General features: G+C 40.8%; 1 protein-coding gene across 1 annotated transcript; it reads left to right on the top strand.

The window, feature by feature from the left end:
* Window positions 1-866: 866 nt before the first annotated feature.
* Window positions 867-9945, top strand: il17rc (interleukin 17 receptor C). Its single transcript, XM_048254456.1, has 11 exons — window positions 867-1102; window positions 1634-1888; window positions 3450-3753; window positions 5093-5196; window positions 6288-6402; window positions 7904-7936; window positions 8144-8262; window positions 8362-8415; window positions 9355-9429; window positions 9540-9757; window positions 9892-9945. Exons 2-10 carry the CDS (start codon window positions 1766-1768, stop codon window positions 9615-9617), a joined length of 1005 nt encoding a protein of 334 aa, XP_048110413.1. The 5' UTR covers window positions 867-1102; window positions 1634-1765; the 3' UTR covers window positions 9618-9757; window positions 9892-9945.
* The last annotated feature ends 2165 nt before the right edge of the window (window positions 9946-12110 follow it).

Here is a 12110-nt window from a genome sequence, read left to right as displayed (position 1 = left end):
TGGTTCATTAGATTCGTTTTACCTGCATAGCCTAAGCCTACCAAACATCAAAAATAGTTTAAATTTAACTTCAGTGATCGCGTGGTTAAGGATTTTGGATGTTATATATTTGTATATAATTTGAAGTTATTATGTCATCTTTATAAAAACGAACATTGGTACTCCTGGAGTAGGCTACCACTAGAAGGAGTCTGAGAACTAGGCTGGTTTATGGGAATCGCAGTAAAGAATACAAGCGCACAACCACGCATTTGTCTTCGGCTGTGATTTAGTGACAGTCTGAGGTCCGTTTCCCAAAAGCATAGTTGCTATGATGGCAACTACCTTAGTCTCACTGCCAAATGTGAGTCCGTGTGAGTTACGCATGCACAAACACTTAAGCTTCATATTGTCACATATGACGTTTTTCATTTTGGAAAATTAAGAAATAAGAACATAATTTATTAGCATTTATTTGGTACTAAAACGTGACAGAAATACGACCAAATTTTGTATTTCTGTATCTGTAACGTGTGACTCAAATAGCCTACTGTCAACAAATTTGGCAGTGACTCTATAGTATGCATCATAGTTAGCAACTATGATTTTGGGAAACGCACTGGACTGGACTTGACTTTGATCACTAGGCCACACTCCTGGTTAAAGTGACAACTTCTAAGACCTGAAATTAATAGGCCCTATCCCCACCTCGCAATGTGCTTGTGTTGTGCATTTAAAACAATATGGTACGGTATGGTAGGCCTACTGGGTGGGGTGCAGTAAAATATTGATATTTACTTAACCCGCTGTTTAAATAAGAGTAAACCAGTAAACCAGCACCTTCAGGGAGAGCATTGCGTCAGAGATATAGGGGAGGAGTTCCGCATAGTCATCGCATTGAATCATCCACCTGTCGCGTTCGGCAAAAGTTTAGTTTTACTGGAGCTAATCGTAGTAGGCCTACCTTACTGTTTTTGTTACCACTAACTTCAGACCATGCAAACGTTCTACCGTTTTTAGGAGCTGGGTGACATGGACAATCTAACCTAGGCCTACAATCAGTAGGCTAGCGTGTGTTAGCCTACTTACTTACAAGGAACTACAGTGTCTGTCAACTTCGAATGTGAGTAACATCAGCCTTGGGTAGCCTAGGCTACTTATTCGCTGACTATTTTAAGCTAATTGACATTTCAAAATGTAGGCCTTTTGCCTGACATAACGGGCTAAAAGTTAAATATCCCAAGATTTTTGTACTCAACAGGCAACAATATTACCAATTGTAAGATTTTCCAAGTTTCCACATCCTGAAACGTGAGCGGATTTGTCACTCCTTTGGGGTTGGCTCTTAGGACGTGCCCTTACCTGTAGGCTACACGATCTGCTCCGTTTGTGATCGAATAGCCTTGTTTCCTAAACGGGCATGTCATCTTTACTTTCAAACATGTTCAGACAGTGGGCCTAGCATAGATATAATTGATGTATTAGGCTAATGAACCAAAATACTGTGCTCAATTGTTGTCGGTCCGGATCAACCTCCTTTAATGGGGCTGCGTGAAGTTGCCTTGAATTGAATGTAAAACCAACATTTATTACTGAGGAAATCCGTTTTACCCTGGTGTCACAATGACAGAGATTCTCCGTTTTTGTCATACAGGTTTGCTTTTGGATCCATGAATTTACCCGACATGTAGGCCAGTGATGTGGTCAGTCGTACCAACATAGGGGAAATGTATAATTCCTATGTAATTACGACGCAAGGTTCGGTAGGAGGAAACTGAAACTGTCGATGGCTATGAGGCAGCTGAATTTGTTGGGATCCCTACTGATCATTCTTCAGTTTAGTATAAACACTTCTGCTCGCCTGAAGAAGTTGGAATATGACTCGCAGAACCCCTTCAACCTATCCGAGGTATGCTATTGGTAATTTCATAATCAGGGTATTGGTGTTGACTCAGCTTCTTTTTACCCACAAACAAACAAAGAAACAAAAAAACTTTATTATGAGCCAGAATAGAATAGGTCTTTATTGTCATTGTCACAGATAGGCCTACAACGAAATTTAAAGTGCTCTCCAGTGCATCATTATTTTATCAAGAAATTGTGAGCTGGCCTATTTGGAATGTAGGCCTAGTTCAATCAAATGTCCATCAAATATGTCTTTAGAGAGAGAGAGATAGCTGATTTGGTAATTTTTGTAAATAGGCTATGCAATAGAATGAGCAACTTGTTAACTGGTATGATAACACATGCAACCATATTACATCCTACAAATATATTTACAAATATTTAACCTTGTTGCCTGATGCCAAGAGACTACATTTGTTTCAGATATCCACTCCAACATACTTTGAGTTTCATGTTTCACAATTGCTAATGAACATGCCATGAACCATGTATTTACCATGTATTTATTATCTTTAAACAGATGTATAGCCTATTGAATAAAAACAAATAATGACATGTCAAGGTTTAATATTGAGTCTTCTGAAACAAAGTGCCGTGATTGTAAAACTATAGCACCTTACCTAAGCAAAAGAGGTTTTGAATGGGTAAGAATATCAGCCCAAGTAGCCCACCTCAGTAGATATCAGCAAATCAAGAAGATGTGAAGTACCTGAACAGGATAGTCATTTTGCTAATAAGTAAAGCAAAATAATGTTGCTTTTCGATTAACCCTGACCTATGAATAGTTTAAAACTATTAGTAGCAAAATAAAAAAAAAACAATACCAAGTTTTAGGCTGTTTTAATGCAATATGTAGGTTTTTTTATTTGTCTTCTCATCTTGCTGCAGGGTGTTTGGTGTTTAATGTGTTTGGCACAGTTAGATAATGTACATTACATGTCAAATAAAATAGGTTCCCACCTCAATTCTTATTCTGTTGGAAGATGAATTGTGACCCAAGGGAATTTGCCCATCATAATGACTCAACTTTAATCTAACTACAACTAAATGTTATAGCTATGGTGGGGAAATGCATATTCTGAATCTGAAGAGAATTTGTCATTTGTCTGTCATTTTGACAGACCAAGTCATTGATACCAGACCCAATCTCAACAACAGTATTGCCGATCAAGCCAGGAAGAAATTCAGGTTTTGTGCAGAGGCATGGTTTTAACCGAGGCCGCAGGCTTAAAAAGATTTAGTGAACACAACAATCCTTTCCAGTGACTGCATACATTTCTGCTGTGATCTCCCAGATAGATACACACACTGGAATCATGGTCTCCACACAGCTTGTGGAGACCCAGTTTGTCCTGTTTCACACCTCCCGTGCTCTTGTGCAGCATTGGCCTCTAAGGCAGTTCTTCCAAATGTGTGTTCTCTGTGACTGGAATTGCACCTATAAGCCACAGTTGTTTTTGACCATGGAAGGAAGCAAGTACGTCAGAGGGAACATGCATCTAAGAAGACCGCATTTGTTACATGTTACTAACACCTCTGTGTTTCACTGTGGTATGTTCCTAAAGGGTCTGTCGGTCTGCGCCATGGAGAGCATGTTTCCTCTTCTGTTGCCATGGCCACACTCTATGAAGGTGCTCAGCATCCAGGCCGAAGTCTGCCTTTGCTCTACAAAGAGCAGTATGAGTATGTATGAACTCTGTCTACAAGTGCAGTTAGAGCTCAGCATCACTAATGACTCCTTCCCTGGAAGTGATGATGATGGTGGTGGTGATGATGATGAAGATGATGGAGAATACCCCGAGGAAGAAATCTCAACAGCAGGGGAAAAAGAGGTGGAGCCCCAAACCTCTATTGCAACAAGTGAAGAACGTAGGTTGTGTGTGTGTCTGTGTGCGAGTATGAGAGAGAGAGGGAGAGATTGTCAGTGAGTCATTACAAGCAAGTTGGGACTAAAGAAGCATTTGAAAAGCCTATTATTTTGCTTTTAGTTCTGATCAATTAATATCAGTAAATACAGCCTACAAACGTTGAAATTCAAGTGTGAAATACAAAGGCTGGTCTGTATTTGCCCCAGGCAGGTACAGAGGCTTATGGTTTCTTGGGTTAGCTCTGTGTCTGCACCAAACTTTTCATGGGCTGGGCGCAATGTACTATGAAAGACTTTTATTATACCATAAAAACTTGATTATTAGTAGCCCTGGCTTTCATTTGCTTGGGTCGCTGAGCTCAACTTGCTTTTATTTTGACCTGGCGTCTATATGGGCCAGGTCTTAAATTATTTCCCCACAAAACTTTTGCTCAGCAAAAGAAAGGAAATACTACCAGATTAATTATTTCAAAGTGAGTGAATTTTTGGCAAGTTGACTAAAAATTAGGCTGTCCAATAACATATAAATTACAAATGATCCATTAGATCTAGCTCCAGGAGACAGGGCCGGCGGCGATATAGGTAGCGGGAAGCTACGTCAAGGTGGGGACTCTCCAGTGAAGTGAAATTTAATAAAGCAATCACACCCTGAAGCCGGGGTTTCATTGTACGCATTTTGCCGCTTTGCCGCTCTTGCACGTGCTGCAGTTGAAGTTCAAGCCATGTTGAACTTTGACCGCAGCAAGCTCTAAGTCATAGGTCTTTAGCGCTGAGCCCGTCGGCAACCACAACAAACACCTCAACCAAGAGCAACCTAGCGGTGAGCGCAACGCATGCCGTGTACAATGTGAACCCCCCCTTAACGCTGTCAAATACACTCAAACTCGCACCCACCGTATTATCTAGGCGAACCTTGCGCACACACACACACACACACACACAAACACACACAGAGAGGGAGAGAGAGAGATTTAAATTTAAACATGTAGGAACTCTGGCTAACACTGCCTGCCATTCATCAGTGAAAAATGTGTGTTTTAGGCAGTGGCGTATTCTCTAATTTTTGAGTGCAGCATATCAAAGCAGCATAGAACTAGCTCAAGCAGGCGATCTGGAGGGCTTTAAGAGGCTGTATACAGCCAAAAAACTTCCATTAAATAATAGACCAGGCTTCTAATTCAGACCTCCCTTTACTTGTCCCAACCTGGCCAGCGAAAGGGACCTGCGTATAATTTGGACTAGACTTGTATTCAAGTTTTCACGGTATTTTCCTGTGCATTGAAACTGTGGCTGACTGTTTCTTGACTGATTGCCCTGACGTTCCAGTTTTGCTCCTTGCAGCTGCCTCCTTGAATTTGTGCTACACCATCGCGCAAGGGCTCCCTCGTTGTTACAAGGTGGCGTGTGCTGTCCACTCTTCACGGAAGCATCCTAGGCAGACTGAGGTAAGCAGCTCATGTTCGTGGCCACAGGTTGTTGTAAGGGGTGCAACTACCCATTTTTGTTGTTAGGGTGCAACTACCCATTTTATCAATATTAAATGATAAAACCAAAATGTAACACAAACAACTTAAGTAAAACAAAAGGCCAATAATTTACACTATTACTGTGTATTTTTAACTTGATGAAGTTTTGATAATTGGTGCATTGTCACTTTGTCAGCTGAGTCAAACGGTTATCATAACGACCTTTTGCCAGCTCTTGCTCTTGCACAAAGGATAAGGCTGATCCAACGCTAGCCTTGTTTGTTGGAACATTGACAGTACAATATTTAGATTTTACAAACCGCCTTCATTGTTAGGATATGGAAACATGTAATGACTTGTTGCTAGCTTGACATTTCTGTTTGCAATTAAAAGTGCATTATGAGCCTGGTTGCCACCTACTGTAGCTATCTAAATGGAATAGATAAAGTTTCAGTCGGCATCTATATGCTTCATGGAAATGCTTAGCTTAAGGGAAACGGATGATTGAAGACTCACCAACTCAATTCTTTGGAGGCAAAGTAGTAATCTTTATATTCTTGGCCATGTTACAAATCAGCCAATGTTAAAGAGCCCTCTCACCAACTTGGGTTTATACTGTAAATGTTGAGAGAGCAACATCAGAGAGCGCCTACTGTAGCTATAGACCCTTTTAACAATAAAAACAAAAACAATGCTTGAACGTTGTATTTGGTTCCCAATCTGCTTCCTCTGCATTAAAATAACATATGGAATGTTAAAACGGAAGCCTTGTGGGGCCAACTATGATGCTAATAATGGAACGGGGTCCATAGGGTCTATAATGTTGGCCTTAACTGTAGCCTGTCTTAGTGGTCTAAAATGTGTGAATAATGATAATTGAGCATGTTTTAATCACACAAGAACTGCTAATGACAGCAAATGCGCTCTTTCTTATATTTTATATGGAATTTCCCCCATGACTTTGGCGCGCCCCCCGGCGTAGCGCCCCTTTGTGCTTCATATGTTGAATGTCCCTTTTTGCGCCACTGGGTGTTGTAATGTGCTGTCTTTGTGGTTGTCGTTCTGTACAGTGGTTTGGTGTGTTGTTGAAACCGAAGGGTTTGACAGCTGGCAGCATAGTGCGTGTGACTGCTGATTCCATCCGTAAGGTCACAACTACCGTCACAGTACCCACAATAGCCACAAGTAAGTGTTTACTTCCTATTACCGTTGTTCATATAAAAAACAAAAGTTGATTTGCATATTAGAAGACATCCATAAGACTTTTCTTTTAACAGGATTCCCGCGGATCCTTAAAAAGTCATAAAAAGTCTTAAATGCAACTTTCGGTTTTTAAGGCCTAAAAAAGTCTTAAATTGTTTGGAATGTCTTGAATTTGAAAAGGAGGTATTAAATTTGTGTAAGCTATGGGACCGCCAGCAAGTGCAAGAGAGAGAGTGAAATGTCTCCACCTCTTTTCGTGTATTTTTTAAACGCAATTGTGTAAGTGACTATGAGGCTACTGGAGGAAGTGTAGTGGTTTCAGAGTGACAATGTCTTTCACGGGTGTCATTAAAGGTGTGAAGGTTAAAGGTGTAGAAGACAGAGTAGCCAAGGCCTGAGATAATGCAGGTCTGTGAGCGGTAGAGTGAGAGGGAGAAAGAGTTAACCAGTTCATGATAGGGTGGCCGGACATATGGATTTTAAAAGTCCTGTCCGGCGCAGCCTCAACGCTCATTTGATCTCCTTTTTGGAGTTGCGCTGGGCTTCTAGAATCTTTGCTCGGACGCAGCATCGTTTCACAAACTGCTGGTCAAATTATGTGCGGTGCTTCTGTCACTTGTTTGATAATTTGCTGCACAATTTATGAAGGAACCACGAACCGACAGAAAAAGAAAACAAACGTTTTCGCAATCAGGAGGAAATACACGTTAAGATGTTAAGATGCATGTGTTGCTGGCCTAGCCTAAGTAAATATCTGTCTAAGTTATAATAGCCTACCAGTAATATCTGTCTGCAGATTGCTTGCCAGCCTTTCCCAGTACTTCGCAAAAGTTGTGAAATATTTTTTTTTAATGTCGCCGACTGGCTACAAAAAAACGCATATGTAAATGTGTTGATAATATGTGCGTGCTTGAGATGAAACCAGCAGTTTTTCAGCAGGAACATGCGAGGAGGACCTATCTCTTAATTAATGGGGTGGTTTTACTTTTTTTTTAAACAAGTCAATGGTTTTACAATGTTTCAGTCAAGCTTTGGTTGGTTTAAATACAACTGGTGTGCAAAATGTAAAGTAGTGGATCAACTTTGATTTGCTGTGCTGCATATGGGACAATAGATGCACATAGTAAATTATATAGGCCTATTAAAATATTTAAATAGCTTAGTCTACCTTTGAAAAAAATATTGCATAAAACAGTTTTTGCCGTGGTATAGTCTTAATTTTTCCATTTAGATGTCTTAAAAAGGTCTTAAAAGTCTTTAAATTTGCACTTAGAAAATGTGCAGATACCCTGTTTTAATCACTGGCATAAAAAGTGCTACTGAGCGATATTCAGTAGCGTTGAAAATGTTGAACATGGTGAACATGCCATCCCCACATGAAAGAGGTGTGGTGGCCTACTGTGCTGTGGTTCACCTTAATATCTCTAGAGCAGAGCTCTTGCAATGATGGAATGTTGATGTTGTTTTTGGTTGTGTTCCACAGATTGTACAGAGTCAAAGCTCAAAGATTGTGTTGGTAAGACATGGTTAAAATGTTTACAGTCCATCGTGTCAGTGTTCCTGTGATCATTCAGTGAGAATGTGTGTAAATTCTATTGAATGAAATTAAGCCAAACATTTATGCTGTAATTTTGTTTGAAGAATGATATGATGATTTCATTATTTAAGTGTAACGATAAACACATCCAACACATTGATCCAAGTTGTTATGCTGGATTGTTAGATCCACCTAAACTGTCAACTGAAGTGGACCTGAGAAAAGGGGAAGTTCATATTAAAGTTGAAGGCAAAACGGACAAGGTGAACATTTGTGTTAAGTCAGAAAGGGCAGGGATTTGCAAGGTAAGGCCATTTTTTTTTTTAACAACACTCACTATTAGTTGTTGGGGATATAGAGGTGAGCTTTGTTCCCCACTTGACATGCTTTGCATATCCCAACAGCCATTTCCCAGACCCATTCCACTGCACTCTGTCACCCCCTGCATGTGCTTTCAGGTAATTACATGACAACACTCGCACATTATTTGTAAACTCATAGAAAGCTATGACATACACATTTTAGGGTACCTTTGTTACAAAAATAGACATTATATTTTAGTGGTCAAATCTAAAATGCATTTTTAACTATTGATTACTTCCACTTACCTTACAGTGCAAATGGATGATTTGCAAAATAAAATACAGTTTGAAATATTTAGATTCTGAGATTCAACATAGCATGTGTAATGCAAATTACCATATGTGTGAATATACTCTTATGTTAAAGAGTTGGACACAAGCTACCTTACACAATATAAACTGCTTTTAGTCATTTGCCATAGGGCTTTCCATTTTTAATTGTTACTTACAGGAGAAATCCGGCGAGTTTTCACATAGATCTCCGCTTCTCGAGGTCACAGAGTACTGTCGGTACGAAAAAATGGAAACAATCGGGGACATGTGTACACAGACCTACTGTATATCACAGCACTTATTCTGTCCACAGCACAAACATATTTTGTATAATTTGGATTTCTACAACAAATGATACAAAGTTGGTTTGTATTTGGTTCCACTTATGACTCTTTGTAAATTGACATTTCCAAGCCCACATTTCTGTTCTAAAATTAATTTATTATGTAAGTATGTAAATGTTGGAAATTGTCATTTTTGCATAAGAAACAGCTGGGCTTACGACATGACCTCAGAGTGTAGCGCTGTAGCTGCCTTGCAGCGTTAGCTGCTGGCTGTAGCAACTCGAGCTAGGCAAAACCAATTGTTTTTCATTTTTTTCCATACTGACAGTAATCGGTGACCTTGAGAAACGGTGTGAAAATTCACCGGATTTCTCCTTTAAATGTGACTGTGTTCAATGTATTTTAATGTGCCCCATCGTTGTAATGTGCAATACTATTGTTATTATCTAACTATGTAACTCAACATCTCTGTGATCAGGCATGGTGGAACAAAATGGGAAAACGCTCTGAAAACTGTCTCTTTAGGAAAAACTGGCTGCGGACATCCACAAAGGTAGAACATTTCTGTAAAAGATGCCTAGCAGTATTAAGGCTTACGATGTGATTCCGTAAAGCTGCTGTTGTAAGACAAGTTGCCTCTCAACTCCTCCCTTTCTCTCCCAGTGCTACGTCAGAATGTTTTGGCTAACGTCACGGCATCCGTGGTGCTCAGCCGAACCTACAGCGGCGTGCTGGCTCTGAGCTGGAAGGTGAGTGTGCCGTGCCAGGAGAAGGTGGTCGTGAGGCTGTGCCACCTAGGGCCTGGTGGGACCTGTCGGGATGTGGAGAATGGCACCTCGGAAGGAGGTGACGATTGGATAAGCAATGACAATGGATCATGGGTACGTAATTTCAGCTCCAGCGCTCACAGGTCACTAGACTAGATTTGACAATAGGAAAGTGATCTAAGTTAGTAAGTTAGATGAACTGTAAACATGCACATGAATGACTGTGTTCCTGCTGTTGAATCTTTCAGAGGTTATCCGGGTCTTTCCTGAATGTCAGCCCTCACCATCCTCTTTGCATTAGGGTAAGTGTCTTTTCAAGGACTCTCTTGTCTTCTCCAGAACAAGACAAAACACACTTTTATTCACTTAAATATATTCAATAAAAATGCAATGATATACAATTGATCAAATAAATTAGCTGTAGAATTGAACAATAGAAAAAAATGGATAATGGTTAATAAATAACCCCTAATCCTTATCTAGTAGTCACCCTGCTGTCTCTATTTCAGATGGAGGTGATGGGAGAAGAATTTGGTCCATTGTGTCCAAAACATGGTGAGGATCTAAATTACTGTAATTTTTTTCCCACCAAAAATATTTTTTTTGTTTATTTCCTTTGTTTAGAGAGTCTGAAGTATGTTGAAAAAATTACTAATGATCATACACCACTGACCTTATGTGAGAATCATTATCGGGCTGTACTCTGCAATATGTCTACCTAGCCAGAAGATGGCACTGGAGTATTCCAATCGTTGCGGTGGTTCTGCCTTTTACTCTGATCATTGGACTTTATTCAAAGAGGACAACTCTTGAGAGTAAGTGCTTCTTCTTTTTCTCCCACATTACTTCCTTATCTGGTTCCTTGCTGATTTCAGTCATTTATCGTCATCCCAGGTAGCCCCTACCTGCTGAAGAAGTAAGCAGAGGCTATTTCTCAATTTTTTTTTTTCATTTTGTGAAAACAGTGGTAAAGCATATGAACCAGATAATCTCAGATTCTACTGTCTGGTTGTTGGAATGTTGCATCCAGTGCTAAAGGCCGCAGGTGAAAGTTCAGGGGGATGTTGGCCACATCTAACCTTTTCTCTTGGCCATACGGCTGTTGGCCCTACAGTATCTTTAATTATTATACGGCTCTTCACAATGCTAGTAGAACACTCCATTGACTTGAATAGGATTTCCCAACGTTCTACGGTAAAACAAATTAATGTAATTACCGCTGCAAACATATAATTACCGCTGTCAATGGCAACGGGTTTTGTGCTGCTGATCATATCACTCCGAAAGTATTCCGGTCACTTCTTGCATTGGAACTTCATTCAAAAGTGAAAGCAGACGGTTGATCAGCTGTGTTCTAAAGAATGTTTGATTCAAGTTCAGCGTGTGTTGTTGCGAACTATTTGTTTCTCAGCAAAAGCCACGACGAAACGGTAACAAATAAGTGTAAAGAGACATATTGTGGAATTTTTTCGTTTTGGCAAGTAGCCGTATAATAAGCGGGATAATGTATAGAACGCCGGTCATTATGGGAAAATAAGTCCCTTCAGGGCGGAACAAGACCGGTCCGGTTCGCCCTGTCGGGACTTATTTTCCCAATAATGACCGGCGTTCTATACATTATCCCTTACTCAATGGATTCATTGTCCTGAACCATGTGGACAGGTGAAGAATCTGTGGGAAGCATGCAAACCCACACACACAAAAAAAAACACACACACACACACACACACACACACACATACACTGGTGCACACACACACATGCATGCACACATCTACACATGCACACATCCGCACATGCATGCACACAGACACACACACACACACACATACACACACACACACACACACACACACACATACACAAACCCGCACACTCACACACACACACACACACACACACACACACACACACACACACACACACACACACATGAAAATATGGGCACATGGTGTAGCTTTTTATATTGATTTTGAAGAGCAGCTTCCTAGCTGTATCTACAGTGTACAGGCCCTGCTGCACTGTGGCATGGCATCCATGTTCATATGAATTTCTGTTTCTTGAACAGAGTGGATCCAGAAGTGGCAGAGAACGAACCTTCGCCAAGGTGTGTATGGATATGTATGCTTATCTGTTATCTGTTATCCCTCCCCATGAAATACATTTAGTTGGAAAATAAGCACTTTTAAAACACACTTTTTCTCCACACATCCCCCCCTCCACTCTCAAACAAATGCACTCTCTCTAACACACACACACACACACACACAGGAGGACGGGGTCATGTGCTGCTGCTTCACCCCCCGTGTGAGGACGGGTCCCTGTCGGAGCAGGTGTGTGTGCTGGGCTCCACGCTGCGGACTCAGGGCTTCGCCGTGTCGTTGGACCTTTGGAACCTGATGGAGCAGGGTGCTCTGGGCCCCGTGCCCTGGCTGCATGCGCAGATGGAGCTGCTCCGCTCCTCGGG

This window comes from Alosa alosa, chromosome 10 (assembly GCF_017589495.1).
Source record: "Alosa alosa isolate M-15738 ecotype Scorff River chromosome 10, AALO_Geno_1.1, whole genome shotgun sequence".
Classification (NCBI taxonomy): domain Eukaryota; kingdom Metazoa; phylum Chordata; class Actinopteri; order Clupeiformes; family Clupeidae; genus Alosa; species Alosa alosa.
The sequence above is the reverse complement of the archived record's forward strand: the minus strand, read 5'-3'. Positions and strand labels throughout refer to the sequence as shown.